The sequence below is a fragment of the Argopecten irradians genome, chromosome 3 (genome assembly GCF_041381155.1).
Source record: "Argopecten irradians isolate NY chromosome 3, Ai_NY, whole genome shotgun sequence".
In the NCBI taxonomy this organism is placed as follows: Eukaryota; Metazoa; Mollusca; class Bivalvia; order Pectinida; family Pectinidae; genus Argopecten; species Argopecten irradians.
The window spans coordinates 47,808,288-47,829,835 of NC_091136.1; the positions used below are offsets into that span (position 1 = coordinate 47,808,288).

At 34.0% G+C, this 21,548-nt stretch overlaps 1 protein-coding gene across 2 annotated transcripts; it reads left to right on the forward strand.

Annotated features, from left to right (window-relative positions):
• The first annotated feature begins 256 nt into the window (after nt 1-256).
• Nucleotides 257-19,665, forward strand: LOC138318865 (egl nine homolog 1-like). 2 transcript variants are annotated; one of them, XM_069261629.1, is made up of 5 exons: nt 258-1,335; nt 8,658-8,777; nt 10,543-10,679; nt 14,387-14,451; nt 16,011-19,665. In XM_069261629.1, exons 1-5 carry the CDS (start codon nt 289-291, stop codon nt 16,049-16,051), a joined length of 1,410 nt encoding a protein of 469 aa, XP_069117730.1. In that variant the 5' UTR covers nt 258-288; the 3' UTR covers nt 16,052-19,665. The 2 variants fall into 2 exon arrangements, 1 of the variants encoding a protein (XP_069117730.1); XR_011207925.1 differs by lacking the exons at nt 14,387-14,451; nt 16,011-19,665 and adding an exon at nt 10,241-10,309 and having other exon boundaries at nt 257-1,335; nt 10,543-10,681.
• Nucleotides 19,666-21,548: the final 1,883 nt, after the last annotated feature.

The following is a 21,548-nucleotide window of genomic DNA, read 5'->3' on the forward strand; positions in this document are numbered from 1 at the left end:
ACTGATTAAACTGTAAACCAACCTTGTCAAAGTCGTCAATGCTCTGATACTTGACAACTTGTGAACACGCAAACTGACTGCTCCCTTGGATGAGACATTTAGATAGTAATATTGCTCCCGCTTCGATCGGTATGGATTCGTTTCAAAATGAAACCAAACACATTTAAAACATAAAGGTGTATTTTTCTATCTTATTCAAAGGCATTTTTTTATTAATAAACGACGAGACTAAAGTGAATATATTAAAACAAAATTAATAATTGCTCCCCACATGAGGAGAAAAGCAAGATGGCGGAAGGTGTACGTGACATCCCGAACGAACACATCGTGTGTCAGTTGTGTGGGTCTCTTGATGACCTCCAGTTATGCAGTAGGTGTAAGACGACTTGGTATTGTAGTAAAGAACACCAAAAGTATGATTGGAAGTATCACAAAAAATCATGCAAGAAAAAAACACTCATCAGTAAATCTAAAGGTAGCAATGACGGTGTCAACATGACGAGCGCGGAATTACAAACCGGAGTATGTGAGAACGGTAACCTCAATATGGAGTATGCGGGACGTGACAATATCGGTGTGTCACATCTAAAAACAAACACTACATGTGTTTCTTCAACACAATCGATACAAGTTGCCAAAGTCTCCGAGAGCGCAGAACTAGACTCTTCCCGTGATGTAAAGCTGAAGGGTATGCTGACCAGTGACTTGGTGGGGCAAAGTGGTGTACGTGAGAACTCTGACATAGTCGACAAGGATGTTGAAAACATGTCACTTCGCAATATGGACTTATCCGATAAGGATGTTTCTACAGGATCTAGTTCTTATACGGAAAGTTCTAATAATGATACTTTTGTCACAGAGGGTAGTTCTGAATCTTTTATTTTAGCATCCGATGATTCTGCCTTGTGTAAGCCCGATTATAGTGCCAACCAACCCCAACATTCCAGTAGTGTCATGCATCAAAAAAGTGGTATAGACACACGGCAGACATACATATCTATTATTGAGAGTAGAAATAAGGCTGTGGCACAGTATGTTGTGAATTGTCTTAATAGATATGGAATTTGTGTGGTGGACAATTTTCTTGGTGAATCAAAAGGACAAGAGATCTTGGAAAATGTGCTATCTTTGCACAAGTCGGGGACATTTTCAGGGGGGCAGGTTATAGATCCATCAACAAAATCTACGAAAAGAATTCGTGGTGACATTATTACGTGGGTAGATGGGTCTGAACCAGGAATAGACAATGTCCAGTTTTTAATTTCCTCTGTGGATGCTGTGATTTTACAATGTGCTGGGCAACTTGGAAACTTTGATATAAATGGAAGAACAAAGGTAATCAAAGTTCATTGTTTTTTGAAAAATTGAAACGATAAACATGAAATAAAAAAAAAATAAAAAAATAAAAAAAAGCTGATGTGCAGCGGTCAATTTTAGCAAGTTCTAGATGCTTCTTTTTCATTTCTCTGCAATGTGATGGCATTGGAATGTCTTCATTTTCTGTGATAAAATGCTGGTCGGCAATCAATTTTTGCCATGTACCAGTTTTTGTCATCACATTGTGTATTTATAATTAAGGTAGACCGTCCCTTCTGGTTTCTTTTCAAGGATTTGTTCATTTTTTGATATTTTGATTTTAGGTATACCCTGATCACAAAAACCGCATAAAAATCATATGTTAATTTTTCTTCCAGATTTGCTAAAAGATATGTACTAATGACTTAAAGATGCTCCACCGCTGACAAATGTTGTTTTTTCACTATCAAAAACGGGATCAGACAATTTGATATTTTTCTTCAGTACAAAAGTTACTTACTTCACACCAATACCACCATTGAAAAGTTTGAAGTTCTAAATATACTTCAAGTTAAAAATATAAAAAATAATTATTTGCATCCCGAAAAAATTCCGTGGCACTATATCCTATATGGAATGAAGTATTGATTGCGCTTGCACCAAAGGCAAAAGAAATTATTTTATATTATTTTTTGTGTTAATTAGACATATGTATACAAGATTAAACACCAACTATTGTTCAAATGAAGTATATCATTTATGCTCTGTCGGCGGTAGAGCATCTTTAATGTTCCCGATTTTAAGGATTTTTAAATAAATAATATTTCCTCCCTGTAACATCCCTTAACATACAAATAATATGCCTGTGACATGTTCATACCTTCAGTACGTGATTTAGATAAAGAATTCATAACTATATCCAATAAGCTGTGTTTTCCGCAATAAAACGAAATATCGTTATTTTAAAATTAAATCCAGCCCAATTTTAGTGAAAAATTGCATCAAAATAGTCATGTTTTCTTTTTTTCTGAAAAAAATGATCTCTAGAAAAATTGATTTTTTAGAAAATGTTTAAAAAAAATAGGCGAATCCGTAGCACTTTTTAACGTTTTATGTTATTCATTTGCCCTTGGTAGTTTTCTATATTTATTATATTATTGGAGCATACCAGATAACGCAATAATTACATATCTTGATGATTTCATTTATTTATTATATAAAATATAATAAACCACTTTTCAAGCATATATATTATATATTGTGTAGGCCTTTATGACCTCAAACTTTCAAAAAGAGTCTATATAGCTAGCTAATTCAGCAGGAAATATCAACTTTTTCTGAGACAAATAATTTGCTCTGTGTGATACTGTATTAAAATGGATTATTTTCCGTTATAGCATCTTTCAAATTATAAGTAAAGATTTTAACAAAAAATAAAATGAAAATATTTTCCAGCAATTTTATTTCAGTATTTTGTTTGTCCGTTTCCGGACGAAATTAATATACATGTACCGGTATTTTACGAAGAGTGCCTATTGAAGCTCGAAACTCAAATGTTTCCATTCAAAATACCACTAACTTCCTTCGTCATCCATATACTGTGTAAATTTATTTCTATTCTGCAAAAAGATAGGTATACAATTATAATGATAACGGTCATTCGTTTGTTACTACTGACGTGAAGTTTTACATTTTGGATCCCCGTAAATCCATGTGTATTCCATCTGATTGTTTAGCAACTATTATGATTCTTAGATTTTACTTTATTCATGAATCTTAAAAATTATACTATCAGTGATTTGCAGGACTCGCCTAGACGAGTGCTAGACTCATGATTTTCCTGTGGGACTCACCAAAATTTTGAGAACCCTCTATATTTCTTTGTATTAGGACTCATCAAAATTTGAAAATTAGTCTTCTGGACTGGCTATAAAAAATCCTACATAATTATAAATTGCTGCCTATATTTACCGATTGTCACACCTTTAGATTGATACACTTCAAGTAAACACTCGAAAAGGTTCTAGACGAAATACTTGCTTGAATGCCATTTCAGAAGCGAGTTGTAATAGATGGGTACGGAGAAATAAAATACGTTTGCCGGGATCCAGATAGCGATGTTACAAATGTATGACGTCACAGAAGGGACGGTCCACGTTAATTTATGATATATGCATGCAACATAAATTTTCAGATGTAAGTTTTTAGGTCATCTGACCCGAAGGGTCAGGATGACCTATAGTCATCATGTTTCGTCCGTCGTCGTGCGCCGTCCGCCGTGCGCCGCCGTCCGCCGTGCGCCGTCCGCCGTGCGTTAACTTTTCACATTTTGAACTTCTTCTCAAGTTTGACCAGTGGGATTGAGCTGAAACTTACCTGAAATGATCCTGAGATGGTCCCGACAAAGTATTGTTATTTTTCGGGTCGATCCGAAATCCAAGATGGCCGCCACAGCCGCCATCTTGAAAACACATTTTAAACTTCTTCTCAAGTTCTACCGGTGCGATTTGGCTGAAACTTGCATGAAATGATCCTGACATGGTCCCGACAAAGTGTTGTTATTTTTCGGGTCGATCCGAAATCCAAGATGGCCGCCACAGGCGCCATCTTGAAAACACATTTTGAACTTCTTCTCAGTTCTACCGGTGCGATTTGGCTGAAACTTGCATGAAATGATCCTGACATGGTCCCGACAAAGTGTTGTTATTTTTCGGGTCGATCCGAAATCCAAGATGGCCGCCACAGCCGCCATCTTGAAAACACATTTTGAACTTCTCAAGTTCTACCAGTGCGATTTGGCTGAAACTTGCATGAAATGATCCTGACATGGTCCCGACAAAGTGTTGTTATTTTTCGGGTCGATTTGAAATCCAAGATGGCAGCCACAGGCGCCATCTTGAAAACACATTTTGAACTTCTTCTCAAGTTCTACCAGTGCGATTTGGCTGAAACTTGCATGAAATGATCCTGACATGGTCCCGACAAAGTGTTGTTATTTTTCGGGTCGATCTGAAATCCAAGATGGCAGCCACAGGCGCCATCTTGAAAACACATTTTGAACTTCTTCTCAAGTTCCGAAGGGATTTGGCTGAAACTTGCATGAAATGATCCTGACATGGTCCAGACAAAGTATTGTTACATCTCTGGTTGATCCCAAATCGAAGATGACTACCATGACACTATGTCTAATTAATTTCCTATATTGAAAGGCCCTTGGGCCTCTTGTTTGAAATAAAATTTGTTGAAAGAAATTGAAAATGATCCTGACATGATCCTGACAAAGTGACACCATATATAATTAATTTTACTATTGTCAAGGTAGTCAGGTGACCGTTAAGGCCCTTTGGGCCTCTTGTTTGTGGAACCAGTCATGCTTTAATCTGCATAGAAGTGTGACTATAGCTATATAGTCTATATTATATACATGTATAGCTTAATTGTTCAATAAAAAAATCTTGTGTAATCATACAAATACAAATGTAGTGGTGAGGATTTATTTACAGAGTTGTGGACACACCATGGAATAGGAAAATTGTCACGCCTTTTCCAAGAATGTTATATTTCAAGTGCATCATAAATTGCATCCCCATCAAGATAAATTTATTGTGTACACTATGGATATTTTACTAAAGTAAATGATAAAGACTAACCCTAACTTGTACAAAGTCAATTTAAGTAGTTTAAGAATAGAGTAAGTTAGTAACTAATCAAGTATTTTAGATATGGATATAGAGGCAATATATTTTGCCTGCGTGTATTACTTTACTTACATTCTAATTATAATTATATAGGTATTTGACTGAAATTAATAGCCAACCATTAGAACACATGCAGAAAACATGATGACTGAAATAGAGTAAAAACTTGTTAGGTAAAACCTGAAAAACACATTGTCATTTTGTAACTAATATTTTTGAAATTTTATCCATATATTGTTTGCATGCATTTCTTTAGAAACTGTTAATTATGAATTAATAGTTTGGACTTTGGATTGATCATGTAAACCAAATATTAAAACAATGTAAATATTTTTTTTTTTACAGTAACATGTCTCAAAATTAAATAAGGAAAGTCTGTAAACCTCTAATTTTTTTCCTTTTTTTTTGATTTTTAATATTATTCACATGCCAATATTTATATTTAATGAAGTCTTTTTTACTAGTAAATATACATATGTCCTTGCATGGCATGCATGTTCCCTTTATTATATTTACCATGTAGCTACAATGCCTACAAAATAGAAATTACTTTTTCTGGGTGTTTTGGGAATGTATAATCTATATGTGTCTAATTAGCTTTTGTCGCGTATGCAATCAGTGCTTCATCCCATATAGGATAGTGCCACAGGATTTTTTCAGGATGCAATTAATTATTTTTGATATTTATATCTTGAAGTGAAATAAGAAGCTCAAACTTTTCAATGATGGTAATGGTGTGAAGTAAGTAACTTTTGTAACTGAAGAAAAATACTAATTCATCTGCTCCTGTTTTTGATAATGAAAAATTACTATTCTTCAGAGGTAGAGCATCTTTAACAAAATTTTGTCCAATTCATTAATTATCACAACTTTGAGAAGTATTTTTCCTGATCCAAATACCAGCTGTGTCGAGTAATATTTGTGTAATACATTAATATTGATCATGCTGATTTCATATACTGTACAACATACCGGATAATGGTAAAACTACTACCGGTATTCATTTTATATCCCCCAATAGTAGCATCTTATAAGTAATTGTTCCTCCAGAGAATCTATCAGTTCAATGTAACTTATATGATTAAGTATATTTAAATTTCATTTTCAATTACCCAGTAGGAATTCTATCAAAGGCCCGGTCCACTACCTTACCGCAGCAGAACATAAAGGTTTCTCAAAAACATCAATAACATTAGAAAATATACCGATAGCCTAAGATGAGGTTACTCTACCAAATATATGTAAGATTTCCTGCGTTATATGATAACGGTGGAGTCATTTCGCTGTTTTGCCATAGCTACATTTGGCCCCTTCCCCTAGAGAAATTTGCTGTATTTTCCCAATTGTATGTAAAATTGTAAATATTTTCCTAAATAAAGAAAAACTGTTTGAAATATAAATGTTTAAAGAAATTTGCAATGTATTGTTTTCCCAAATAAAAAGGTACAGGCCCCTGAAATTATTGAGTAAGAAATTCACTGTGGCTCAGAGTCAATTGCAACTACCGTGCGGTATTCAGGACGACGTTGGGAAACATAAAACGACCCACTTTATGAAAATTACATTTTATTCATTTTAATCAAATTGTTCAGAATGTGATGATACATGTAGTATTAACACTAAGTTAATAACTTTTGCGACTCTATAAAATTATTGATATCGTTTTACATTCCCAATTTAAAAACTAAAAGCCGTTTCGGAAAGGTTGTGGGCCTTTAAGTATTGAGGAATGTACATGTAAGCATAATTATATTGGAAGTTCTAGGGAATACCACCAGTATATATATATTTGACCCCAGTTATGTATGGAGGAAAAACAGTGTATATGATCAAAATAGATTAAATACAACATCATGATCACTGTACATACACAGATGAGGAAGGATAATCCCGTTTAGAATAAATTTTGAAGCTAATTTTCTCTCAAAAGCATGTAGCAAAGTATTGCATGAATTTTAGTTTAACATTCCTCATGTAGAAAAATTACACAGAATGTAAACAATTTTGATATTAGTAACGTTAACATATACTATATTTGAACCAATAAGCACTTAGAAAATTGAAGCAAATAAGGGGATGCTTATATTAATTAATAGAAACAAATTTGGACTAGAATTTAGCTTTTATAAAATTATTCTACAACGTAAGCTATAAATCACTTTGCAAAAAAAAATCAGTATTTAATAAGGAAACTGACATAGTTTTCATATTTTCAGCCTGCATTTAATTCAGAGTAGTTAAGTGAAATTGAAGCCCCAAAAAATGCGGAAGGGCACTTATAGGGATTGATTGGGGCTCTTATTGGAATGAATACGGTATACATGTATATAACACTGCTAATGTGCAAGTAAAGTACTAGTGATACAACCCCAACTTTCATTAGTGACATTATTTCTGAAGTAATCCATTTAAAAGTATAAGTTTAAAGCCACAAGTTGTCAATATCTTAACAAACTGGTACCTAGATATTTAAAACTTTCAATAATAACATGCTATCTGAGATATTAAGTCTTAAAAACAGATATATTGGGAGAAAAGTGAAATTAAGATGCTAAGGTTTAAATTTGGTTTGATTAAGTTAAACATCTTATAAAAAAAAATGCCAGGGTTATTTTATCACATGCCAGGTTTAGGTGTTAGATGAGAGCTGGAGTACCCGGAGGAAAAACACCAACAGATGGTTAGTACATGGGTCCAGTTTCACTAACATTTCTGGTTGGTGGTTTTTCTCTGGGAACTCCGGCTTACCTCCACCAACAAACCTAGCAAACCTGGCACATCCTTACATGACCCTGGCTGTTAATAGGACGTTACTGATAAACAAATAAGAATAAATAAATTATATTGTTTTATAAAAAAAAAATGTGAATTTCATAATGATTATCATATTGCTATATATTATCACCCTAACTGTTCAACATTTGATTATTAGTATTAATGTTGTTATTTAACATCTGATACCTGTATACAATAGCTTTATGTGGTTATATGTATACTATCAATACTTTATTCCTTTAATTATCTAATACTTTAAACCACCCTGTGCACTTCTGAAATTCCCAGTGTCATTTGGGATTTGTATCTCCCATAGGATATGTATAGTACCTGGATACAATTCCTATGCATAGGATAAGTATCCGGATACATATCCTATATGAGATACTTATATATAATTATCTTATATGACACCAGTACATGTTGCATATATACATGTATATCATAAATACACAATACTGTCACACACTGACAAGGCAACCAATTCTATATACCATTGATAAATTACTCCTATTGCATTGGTAGCAATATTTATGTGATAGAGATTCAAAATTAAGTTAAACTTTTAGTAACACTCATATCCTGTAGGTTAAGGTAGCATATGAGTGGGATTTCCAAATCAAATTGTACAACTGGTTTCGTTGATCATGACCTCCAAGGGCCCGAGCTCGAGGGAAAAGGTCAATATAGACACTTAGGCTATTTTCATAGAAATTATTTCTCTGAAACTAAGCATATATATATATATATATATATATATATATATAGGATAGTATGGCATAAGTAGTAAACCTACCGGGTATATCAGTATGATAGGGATTCACAATTGTACAAATGGTTGGACTGACACCACCACCTATTGTTTCATATTGAAACTGTGTTTTGCAGGCGATGGTAGCATGCTATCCAGGAAAGGGCTCACATTACATGAGACATGTGGACAACCCTAATGGTGATGGGCGCTGTGTTACCTGTATTTATTACCTCAATAAAGATTGGGAAGCCAAGGTTAGTGTTCTTTATGATGTGTCTTTGTTTAAACAGTATTCAATAATTTTTTGTACAAGTACATACAAAATATTGAATGTATAGGATTGGAAAACATGCCTTAAGCCAGACTACATGTATATCAAAGTAATCTAATACAATCTCTGGCGCTGCAATTATGAAAACAACGTTCACGATATACATGTGTATGATTAAGAAACTTCAACAGAAAACAGTGATTACAATCAATGAAAGTTTTTTAGATGCATGCAACCTTATGGTATATACTAGTTATCATGATAGCACAGAAAAATACATGTACTGTCAGTGTCAAATTATCAACAAAATTATTTAAAATTACTTAATTTGATATCTATAGGTATGATTTGAGCAAATTTGTTATCATCTCCCCATAGGTTTTTAGGTCATCTGACCCAAAGGGTCAGGATGACCTATAGTCGTGATGTTTCGTCTGTCGCCGTCCACCGTGCGCCTTGCGCATTGCTTTAACTTTTCACATTTTGAACTTCTTCTTAAGTTCTACTAGCTGTAACTTACATGAAATGATCCTAACATGGTCCCGACCAAGTGTTGTTATTTTTCGGGTCGATCCCAAATCCAAGATGGCCACCAGAGCCGCCATATTGAAAACACGTTTTTAACTTCTTCTCAAGTTCTACCAGTGCAATTTGGCTGAAACTTGCATGAAATGATCCTTATATGGTCCTGACAAAGTGTTGTTATTTTTTGGGTCGATCCATAATCCATGATGGCCGCCACAGCTGCCATCTTGAAAACACATTTTGAACTTCTCAAGTTCTACTGGTATGATTTGGCTGAAACTTTTATGAAATGAACCTGACATGGTCCTGACAAAGTGTTGTTATTTTTCGGGTCGATCCAATATCCAAGATGGTCACCACAGCCCCATCTTGAAAATGCATTTTGAACTTCTTCTCAAGTTCTACAGTTGCGATTTGGCTGAAACTTGCCTGAAATGATCCTGACATGGTCCCGACAAAGTGTTGTTACATCTCAGCTGGTTAATCCCAAATCGAAGATGGCTACAATGACACTATATCTAATTAATTTCCTATATGATTGTTGCAAGGCTAGTCAGATGACCGTTAAGGCCCTTGGGCCTCTTGTTTTCAGTAAGAACAATATCTAGGTATTGATGTAATTTATTTTGTCTGATTTCAGTATAGATATAATAGTACACAATAGTTAAAAAAATAAAAAATAAAATAAAATATTTTGATAGTTGAAGGTTGTGACCGCTATTTCTCAGAAAGCGCTGAAGGTATCTGTCTCAAATTTAATGTGCAGGTTCCCCTAGGACCCATGTTGTGCATATTGCATTTTGGGACCATTTGGTGAACAAGATGGCCAACAGGCCACCATCTTGGGTTTTGATAAATGAAGTTTGTTTCGGCTATTCCTCAAAAAGTACTGAAATGATCTGTCTTAAATTTTATATGTAGGATGTAGTCAATGTTTGAAAAGCAGAGAAAAGATCCCTCTTTCCATTGTCAGATATAGATCATTCTTTGGTGAGTGCCAAGATCTCTCTGGGATCTCTTGTTAATCATAAAATTATCTTTTAGCAAAACAAAAAACAAAACAACCCAAATTTTTGCCAATTCTAGATAAATCTTCACAAACGTTTTGCTGTACTGTAATACCCTAGTATTCCTTGGAAATTAGAAAATTATGCTTCGCAGTATTGTAACCACTAGTACTGGGCTATACATTTATAATACTAAACCTGTTATCTTTTATGCAGGTAAATGGCGGGTTACTTAAAATTTATCCTGAAGGCCAAAATTTGGTGGCTTCTATTGAGCCCAAATTTGATCGACTGCTCTTCTTTTGGTCAGACAGACGGAATCCACATGAAGTAATGCCAGCTTTTAAAACACGGTAAGATATAGCTTGGTATAAATATGGATCACTGTAGATTCTTTGACGAACATTTTATGTTAAAACAGTTTCTTGTGTATTGTTTGTCACAGGCCAAGTCTTGTAATTTAGACTTTCAATTCAACGGATAGCTCATTCGGATCATGCCATTGTATTGCCTGCAGTTTATCTGCTATATATATTAATTTGTGAACTACACCACTTATACACTGTCACTAACTGGGAATTCTCTTTAAAAAAAATGCAAGACAGGAAATTCAATATAAGCAATTTTGAGCAATCTGCCCATATGACAGATCTGATTAGTGTATTGATCAGATTGGAAGACATTATATCATTAGGGCTAGACACTAGACAATGTGAGTGTATTGATTGGATTGGTAGACATTATATCATTAGGGCTAGACACTAGACAATATGAGTGTATTGATCAAATTGGTAGACATTATATCCTTAGGGCTAGACACTAGACAATATGAGTGTATTGATCGGATTGGTAGACATATAATTAGGGCAAGACACTAGATAATATGAGTGTATTGATCGGATTGGTAGACATTATATCATTAGGGCTAGACACTAGACAATATAAGTGAATTGATCAGATTGGTAGACATATCATTAGGGCTAGACACTAGACAATATGAGTGTATTGATCGGATTGGTAGACATTATATCATTAGGGCTAGACACTAGACAATATAAGTGAATTGATCAGATTGGTAGACATATCATTAGGGCTAGACAATATGAGTGTATTGATCGGATTGGTAGACATTATATCATTAGGGCTAGACACTAGATAATATGAGTGTATTGATCGGATTGGTAGACATTATATCATTAGGGCTAGACACTAGACAATATCAGTGAATTGATCAGATTGGTAGACATATCATTAGGGCTAGACACTAGACAATATGAGTGTATTGATCGGATTGGTAGACATTATATCATTAGAGCTAGACACTAGACAATATCAGTGAATTGATCAGATTGGTAGACATATAATTAGGGCAAGACACTAGACAATATCAGTGAATTGATCAGATTGGTAGACATTATATCCTTAGGGCTAGACACTAGACAATATGAGTGAATTGATCCGATTGGTAGACATTATATCATTAGGGCTAGACACTAGACAATATGAGTGTATTGATCATATTGGTAAACATTATATCATTAGAGCTAGGCACTAGACAATATGAGTGAATTGATCAGATTGGTAGACATATAATTAGGGCAAGACACTAGACAATATGAGTGAATTGATCAGATTGGTAGACACTAGACAATATCAGTGAATTGATCAGATTGGTAGACATTATATCCTTAGGGCTAGACACTAGACAATATGAGTGAATTGATCCGATTGGTAGACATATCATTAGGGCTAGACACTAGACAATGTGAGTGTATTGATCAGATTGGTAAACATTATATCATTAGAGCTAGACACTAGACAATATCAGTGAATTGATCTGATTTGTAGACATATAATTAGGGCTAGACACTAGACAATATGAAAGTATTGATTGGATTGGTAAACATTATATCATAAGGGCTAGACACTAGACAATATGAGTGTATTGATTGGATTGGTAGACATTATATCATTAGGGCTAGACACTGGACAATATGAGTGTATTGATTGGATTGGTAGACATTATATCATTAGGGCTAGACACTAGACAATATGAGTGTATTGATCGGATTGGTAGAGATTATATCATTAGGGCTAGACACTAGACAATATAAGTGCTCTAAATTTCTGGTTAATGTGCTTTTATGACAGACATATGCAAATAATAGATTTGTGGCATCGTTTCTTGATGAAAATTTGAAAATCTGTTTGACTTTAGAGTGCATGCATTTCAGCCAAATAGCTTGTTTCATCAGATACTTATTAGGGGGCGCAGTGGCCGAGTGGTTAAGATATCTTGACATATTACATAAGCCCTACATCTCTGGGTTGCTGTTAATAGGACATTAAACTACTACAACCCAACCCAATTAATTAGATCCCTTGCTGCAGGCAATACACTAGAAATTTCTAGGGTTGTAATGAATTAATGATTGGTCATCTTTGATATGAATTGTATCACAAAATGTGTCTCATCTGGCATCCTATATCTGAATTACATGTTTGAAGTATTTGTCAACTTGGATATTAATTAGTAAATAAATGAAAGGATAATATTGTAATGAGAAATGTAATTGTAAATTCCTTTTGGTGCCTATTAAGAATTAAGGTTTTGTGACATTCCTTTCAAGAGCCAAATTATTAACCATATACAGTAAAACCCCTATAACTCGAACTGCAGGGGACCACGTCAATAGTTCGAGGAATACGGGGTATTCGACTCATCCGAGGTTGGTCAAGATCGACAGTTAAAATGTCTGGTTTCAAACTATGACAAACAATGCACGGCAATGACATTTTAATTACCCTATCTTTCAGCATTTTGGATTTCTTTATTTAAGTGTTGTGTTGATAGCAATATCAAGTTGAAAAAAAATGTATAACATAAATTTAGCGTTTAAAAAAAGCTAATGAGAAAGCCCTAAATCAAATGTCATTCACATCAGAGTAAGCGCTCGTCATCTAGGTTAATGTACAATATCCATATTGGTCAACAAGGAGTACATTTTCTATTATTTAATTATCACAAATTATTTAAAACATTTACAAAATACATACTCACAATAAAGTTATTAACCAGCATATTTACGGACATAAGGAATGATATCTATAGATGTCTATTTAGTATTTACGAGTAAAGTTACAAAATACAATTTACATGAAAAGATACGGAACGCACTGATAAAATGTACTTTGCATATATCGTTTGATATCGTTTACATCTTTCGGCAAATAACATTGTGTTAGCCTGTCGAATGAAACCAACGAAGAAATTTAAAAAAAATAAACTTTTATAATTAGGCGGACGTCAGCAATATCTTCCGCCTCTTTTGTCATTTCACAATGCGTACTTTCTATTAACAACTTCCGTATTTACAACGAAAATTATTACGAGAGAAACATTAATAACTTAATGCCTTTTCTGAAATATTTAAATAAAGTTAGCATTAAACAACGGCTTGCGATCGTGTAGGTAGGTAATAATGACACCGTTAATCCCTTAATTACCTAAAGGCTTGACACGCCAATTGTATAAACACAAGATCGTGAGCAATTATCCATGTTGGTCGGTGCAGTCAGGTGTGACACAGGTAAAAAAATCTCAAGGGCGGAACACCTGTTCGACGAATACATGGGTAAATACTATGTATTTGATGCAACGGGGACATATTTCTGTTCGAGGAATAAGGGGTATTCGACGAATAGCTGTTCGAGCTATCCGGGGTTTTGTTACTTAGATTATATAGAGAGACGGTCGGGACCGTACGACCAGTTCGACGAATAGGGGGTATTCGAGGAATCCGGGTTCGAGTTAGAGGGGTTTTACTGTACATATATTTTGAACAACTGATTAAATAGAGTGATATATCGTATAAGAACAACTTTGCTGTATCAAACATTATATTGTTAAGAAAATATCACAATTAAATATATATCAAAATTAATTGTTACACCTGTAAAATTATGGTACCATACTACCAGCAGAGTGATAAGACATATTTTAAGCAAGCCTTAATGTGTCATTCAGGTTCCCTAAATGAGCATTGCATTATATTTACAGGTATGCTATAACAGTATGGTATTACGATTCCAAGGAGCGGAAGAGAGCTGTGAAAAAGTTCAAAGGTATGTGTCGCTCAGATGAAATTTTGTTGTTTAACAGCCTTGATATCTGTGTACAGAGGATTCCGCTTATTTGAATAAGTCATTTTCCAGAAGAAAATATGCAAATAACCGGAGTATTCGAATAGGCGGAGATGACATTTTGCACCTTCATTTGACCTCACACATATGTATGTGAACAGGCAAATAGATATCGTTTCGTTTATTTGATAAATACGTAAATTATTTGCACTTAAAACGAACAACAAGTAATTATTTTCGAAGTTGTAAACCGATTTTAATTGTTTAATAACAAAAATATTCCATTATTAGATTCTTGTTTACGTTAGATCAACAATTGAATATTTGAGAAACAGTTAAACGATCGATATCAAATGCTATAACTAAACAGGATTGAATTTGTGTCTACAATTCTGAACCTAAATAATAAACAAATTTACGTACATTTGCCTGGCAAAATGAACTTACAATCGTGATTAAACTTCAAAGTGCCGATACTAGTAGTGTTGTTTCTACACATGTGTAAGAATTCGAAAATGGCGGCAGGTGATGAAGCCATGCGTTCACTGGACCTAAATTTGTTTTGAGAATTCTCCCTGTATTGTTGATCTATACAGCGAATAGCTTGATAACATTTCAGAAAGTAATGTATATTCAAGTAGCAATGAAACAATGTAGCAAGTATCTTTTGTATCCTACACACTGTACGAAAATTGTGGTAGTCATTGCACGCCGACTTTGCATGCTTTTAAGTCTCGATCAACGAGACACTTGATTCGCATATGTCTGTCCTAGTCAACAAGACTCTGGTTGAACGAGACTACTCATGAATGGCGATTGTTGGTAGGAAGCATGTTTCTCCAACCGATCGCGAACTAAGGTACGTTACGTTAATAAATAAACATATTTGAAAGTGCAAATGCTTTAATTAGATGTTTGAGTCAGTGATTATACTAAAGCTATGATCAACCGCTGCTGATGTAAATCGTAACAGCGTCGAATACCTTTGCAGATTCATGCATAAAATAACAAGCCATACGATAACGTTAATCTGTTACCATGATGATTTCTAGTAAAAGCGAAGTATCTTGAAACATATATCGGCGAATTTCGCAAAAAATATATTGCAAAATTGAAAAATATTAGATTTTATTTTTAGAATTTCCGAAATATTTTATTCAAATAACCGGAGGTCATGTAAAAGTCTATGCAAATACACGGAGTTGAAAAACAAAGATAAAGAAGGAAAAAATTGGGACCGCAGAATTTTATGCAAATAACCGAAATATTGAAATAACCATTATTCGATTATGTGGAGTCCTCTGTACCAGTTTCTCCATGGAGGTGGAGAAGGGGGAATTTCAGATATGTCACATCTGAACATACATGTCAAGGTTATTGATAACTATTCAATGTCCGTGACAGAAGGGAAACATACTCTTTGTTTAATACAGGAAAGGAAAAACATGTAACATACATTTATCATTATGTATCTTTAATAATTGAAGTAAGAAGAAAGTTTTAAACTTTTACTCACCATGCAAATTTGTTTTATTTTGCAGCTAACAAAAACTCCAGTCCTTTGATTGGCAGTCAGAAGTGATGCCATTGTGATGTTTTATTCTGTGATCCTTAGTGCTTGCTTTCTGTGGCCTCAGAAATCAATACATATAAAATGTGTATGTCAACCAGTTCATCATCAGACTATATAGCTAAAGGTTAGACCTATTGAACTGCATTGATGCGACATCTTCCAGTGAACAGGAGCAGTGTTGAATCCTAATTGTGAACAGGTCTAGTGTTAAATTCTCATTGCGGACAAGACTGGTGTTGAATCCTAATTGCGAACAGGCCGGTGTTGAATCCAGTTTGTGGATGGAACCGATATTGAATCCTAATTGCGGACAGGAACAGTACTAGTGTTGAATCCTAATTGTAGATGGAATAGTATTGAATCCTATTGTGGACAAGGGCCGGTGTAAAATCCTAATTGTAGATCAGGGCTTTTGTGGATGGCTTAGTATTTGAATCCTACATCTTCCGGTTAACAGGAATAGTGCATTGAATCCACATTTTGAATAGGAGTAAATCATTGAATTCTCATTATGAACAGGAACAGGGACAGTATTGAATCGTAATTAGGAATAGGAACAGTTTTGAATCCTTAATTGAACAGGAGCACTATATATTGTCAATTTAACAGAACAATATTGATGTCCACAAGTGATCAGCTTTAATTTGTTAGATTCGCTCTACCATTACTCACTGTAGTAATTAAATCAAGGAAAAGTAATTGACATCCTTTTATTTATTTGCTTCTCCCTTTTCTTTTTCTAGTCCAATTTGTGTGTCTTCTAACAAACTTAGTATATGGCATAATGAATTAATTTTTACACAGGATTCTGTGGAATTGTAACTCGTGATTCACTCACATTGTACCACTGACTCCCCCTTCAACACATTCTGAGTCAATGGCTCCCATACGGCTCACTTTACAGGTCAGACATTTTCATTCTGGCTTCACTGATCACTGAAAAGTCTTCAATGTAGGTCAAAAATTCCCTAATTTTTTGAAAAGTTTAAAAAAAAGACTCACCCAAAACTGATAGTTAGTCAACATTATTGATTGTAACTCTTCTTCATCTGTCATGGAGTTAAAAACTCCACCAAAAATCATAGATAACCCATCATTATCAATTGTAACTCTCCTTCGGCTTTCATTGAGTAAAACTCCCCCAAAACTCATTGATGGTCAACATTATCAATTGTAACTCTCCTTCAACTGTCATGGAGTTAAAAACTCCATCAGAACTCATTGATAGTCATCATTATTGATTGTAACTCTCCTTCAACTGTCATGGAGTTAAAAACTCCATCAGAACTCATTGATAGTCAACATTATTGATTGTAACTCTCCTTCAACTGTCATGGAGTTAAAAACTCCAACAGAACTCAATGATAGTCAACATTTTCAATTGTAACTCTCCTTCAACTGTCATGGAGTTAAAAACTCCTCCAGAACTCAATGATGGTCAACATTATCAATTGTAACTCTCCTTCAGTTAGTTATTTGAGTTGAATATTGAGCCCAATATATAAGATTTCCAGAACTCTTGTTTAATAAAAGTTTTTAACAGAAAAGTTGCTATGTGTACAAGTCAAACCCCCCAGGCATAAGATTAAAGGTGCCCCCGGTTCATAGACTATCATGATATTGGATAACTACGAAAAGCAAATCTAAACATTAGACATGTAATAAATCAGTGATGCACTGATGCATTGTATCAAGGAAATATATTGATGCATCATTTTTACTTGAAAAACATGTATTTTGCAATCTATGAAACACAATACTTCTCTCTGTTGACCAATGCCGTAATGCACTCTTACATACATATAATTAGGCTAGTATATATAAACAGCATGCAGGAATGATGTGTTAGGGTGTTGATTTAAACGCCCACTACCTTTCCGAAACCAAAATTTGAAGTTTCTTAAAAACAACAATAACATCAGAAAATGTGTATTGATGGCCTAAAATGTGGTAACAACATCAAATAAATACAAGATTCCCTCTGTAATCTATGTTAACAATGAAGATTCATTTCGCTGTTTTGCAGTCTTGTGCAATGATAGTCAACTAACGAGCGGTATTTAGGACGACGGCGGGAAACATAATATGACCCGCGTTAAGAAAATTAACATTTTATTTATTTTGAATAAATTGTTCAGAAGATGATGATAAATGTAGTATAAACAAGTTAAATAAGTTAATAACTTTTTCGACTCTACAAAATTATCAATTTTGCTTGTAACATTCCCATTTAAAAAAATAATAGCCGTTTCGGAAAGGTAGTGGGCCTTTAAAGTCTTTTCCGGTAGTTTTGCGAAATTTTGTTGTCACAATTTTTAGTTCTAAATTTATATAATTTTATTAGTAATATCAGCCATCCCAATTATTGATTTCTTCATAAAAATGATGTAAGCATGTCACAGTTAACCCCACTGTTTTAAGATTATACTTTACATATTTGTTTTTGAACTGTTTAATGTATAAAGTGTTTCTTTGAATAAGTGTAGCTTTACCGCCAAAGACAGCATTTTATTACAACAAAATTTTACGCACGTAAGATAAATCTCAATCAAATATGGGCACATTTTCTATATGTTAAAAAAAATATAAATAAACATGTTGAGAAATGTCTATTAGACACGTAGTTGATAATTTACCTGAAAATGTACATTATATTTACTTGAAAATGCTATTATATGAATGTCATGATCAACTGGCAGAAAGTTGACATAGCTACATGTTTTGTTATAACAACAGATATAATTATTAATGCTCATCAGTTCCTTTTTTCATCTCTGTCTCATACACATACATATCTGCAAAACACTTGATAAGGAAATGTAGTATAACTTGCATTGGTTTTGTTTGTTACAGAAGATCTGCCACTGTGCTAGATAGAGCTGTACAGGAGTATACATAATTAACATGTAATATGTGTCTAATTTGTTAGTTTTCTCAGAAGTCTTGTGGTAAACATGTCATCTCTCCTGCCGATTTTTAGACAAGCGTTCAGGACTGGATGATGTGAGTCAGGATCAGACGTCCATTTGTATGGTTAATTCATTGCTCATCAATAATGAATACTGTATTGCGGGTTAATTATGTGGATCAAAATATAACTTAAAACAAAAATTTATTTTAAATTTTAGTGGTTTTATATTTGCACTATATGGCTCTAATGGTATAGATCTATATATGATTAAACCATTTCTCAGCATTCATGAATAAAAAATTTTGCGATCATAACAATCTGCCATGAAATTGCGAAAAAAATATCGTCTCTGCAAAACTAACCAGTTATATGGTATATACCGGGTATTACCAGGTATGTTAGAATGTGTAGGAATATGGAAAGGGAGATAATTCAGTCATGTTTCTCTTTCCCTTAGTTCCTTATCTCATTTTAAAAATTTTGCTTCCATTTTCATGAAGTAATCACATATACTATAATGACGCTAAGCTGCAAATCATTGCATTATAACAATAATCATTGTATCATTGTTAAACAATTAAATACGAATGGCTGTTAGATAATCAACTTATTTGTGGATGTATGTAATCTAATATACCATTGTTTAATTGTTCAGATTTTCTTTATACACATTTGTTGAAGAATCCTGTAATAAATTTTTATTACAAATACAGATTAATTTTTGTTGTTTTTGGAATATATTACTGGTAAGGGAATTAAGCTGGATTACATATACAAAGTCACAAGAGAGCTGCCATGCTAGCTAGGGTTCTAACCGGTAGAGTTATTTCTATCACGATATATCACGATTGTAGATCAAGAGAGGAGACCATGATATTGTTGAAAATTAATAAATATTAACGATATAATGCGTGCTAGTTAGTTGAAAAGGAAACTTGACATGGTATAGTCAAGTTGATAAAATAGTTAAATACCTCTAACTGAATATTGGTCAAATTAGTCAGTGTTTAAACAATAGTAGAAACAAAGTTGTGTTACCTTTTGTGAAAAGTCAGTTTACAAACAAAAATGTATGTGACTTATATTTCCATAAATTCCATTTGTAGCAATCAACTTCAGCAAACTTTGTAGCTCTTCATCCTGTAGCATGCTACAGGCTCAATGTCAGTACTCTAGCCCTCTAGATTTTTACGCTTAAGGCTATATAGCCTTACAGCGTTTTGAGATTACCTTCCAAACCGGAAATACCTGAAATGCGCTTTCGACTACGACACCACCTAGCGTGAAAAAGTATTACAACTCAGATCTAAAAAAAAAATCCGCTTTCTAAAGCAAATATGCTGTCATAGTGTAATTATGATTGCATGGAAAAATTCTATGGTATTTCCTTAAATGTTATTGTTTCAAAAATATGTGTCCAAAACTATAATATCGCTTTCTATTAATGGGAAATAGTGAGAATAATTTGCATGAATGATAGCGATCGATGACCTAAATTCTCGCCAGTCATTTGCATATAGGATGAACTTCTGGTTTAGGTAACACTTATAAAGGAATTGACAGGATTTCAGTATGTATAAGTAGGGCTGGTACGGGTACTTACTTTTGTCCCCGGGTACCCGAATTTAAGTGTCCGATCCGTACCCGGGTACTCGACATGTATTGATATGTAACCGATGTTGTATGGGGCGATCTTCAGATGGAGCAACATTCAATGTAATCATAATAATATGTGAGAGATTTATTCTTCATGACTACAAACGGTATTGGTATATCAATTTTATATCAATCGGTTACATCATACAATCGTAATGTAACAAACTGACAGAGCCCAGTATGTCCGTGACAGTTGTTGTTTTCCCGCACATATGCGCAACAGGAAGTACAAAAGAGTGACGTAGTCTTCGTTCGGATAGCCTCTGATGTTATCTCATACAGCTTAACGATAGTGAAAGTAAGCCTGTGCGCCATTCATGATAGTTCTCCGATCATGAGAAATAAATATTGCAACAATGTTGCTTGTGAACATGTCGTAAGCAGATGAAGTGTCATACTTTGTGAGTAAAACAGAACAAAAGAGTGCTATTTTGTACTTCTTGTAACTGAATTTTACGTTTACACAGACATCTGTCAGAATGTTTCCTATTTTGACGGATAACCGGCCGCGTGCACATGTATCCTACAAGTATTTTGACGGGTACCCGGGTACTTCAGCAACCCGACCCGTGTGACAGTAATCTAGGCCTACAACATTCCATTCGTATTTGGAGACAGAAACAGCGAAAATCGTAAGTGTTCATTTCGTTTTGCTTCTACAGTAAATAAATTACACATGAAGTGAACGTACGCGTCTGTGTGTATTTCTGCTAACATATGTGATATCGATGTTTTAATTTATTACAACATGAACAAGAATATTACTTTAAAATTTTGGAGCAGTTTCCTTTTCAAATTCGAAGTTGACAAAAATTAACTGCTAGCATTATTTTCTAATTTTATGACATACAATAATACATTTAAGTCAGTATAGGTGTAACAGATTAAATTTGCTAAATTGTCTATATAGATACCGTGGTAATGGAGTATCACATCCCA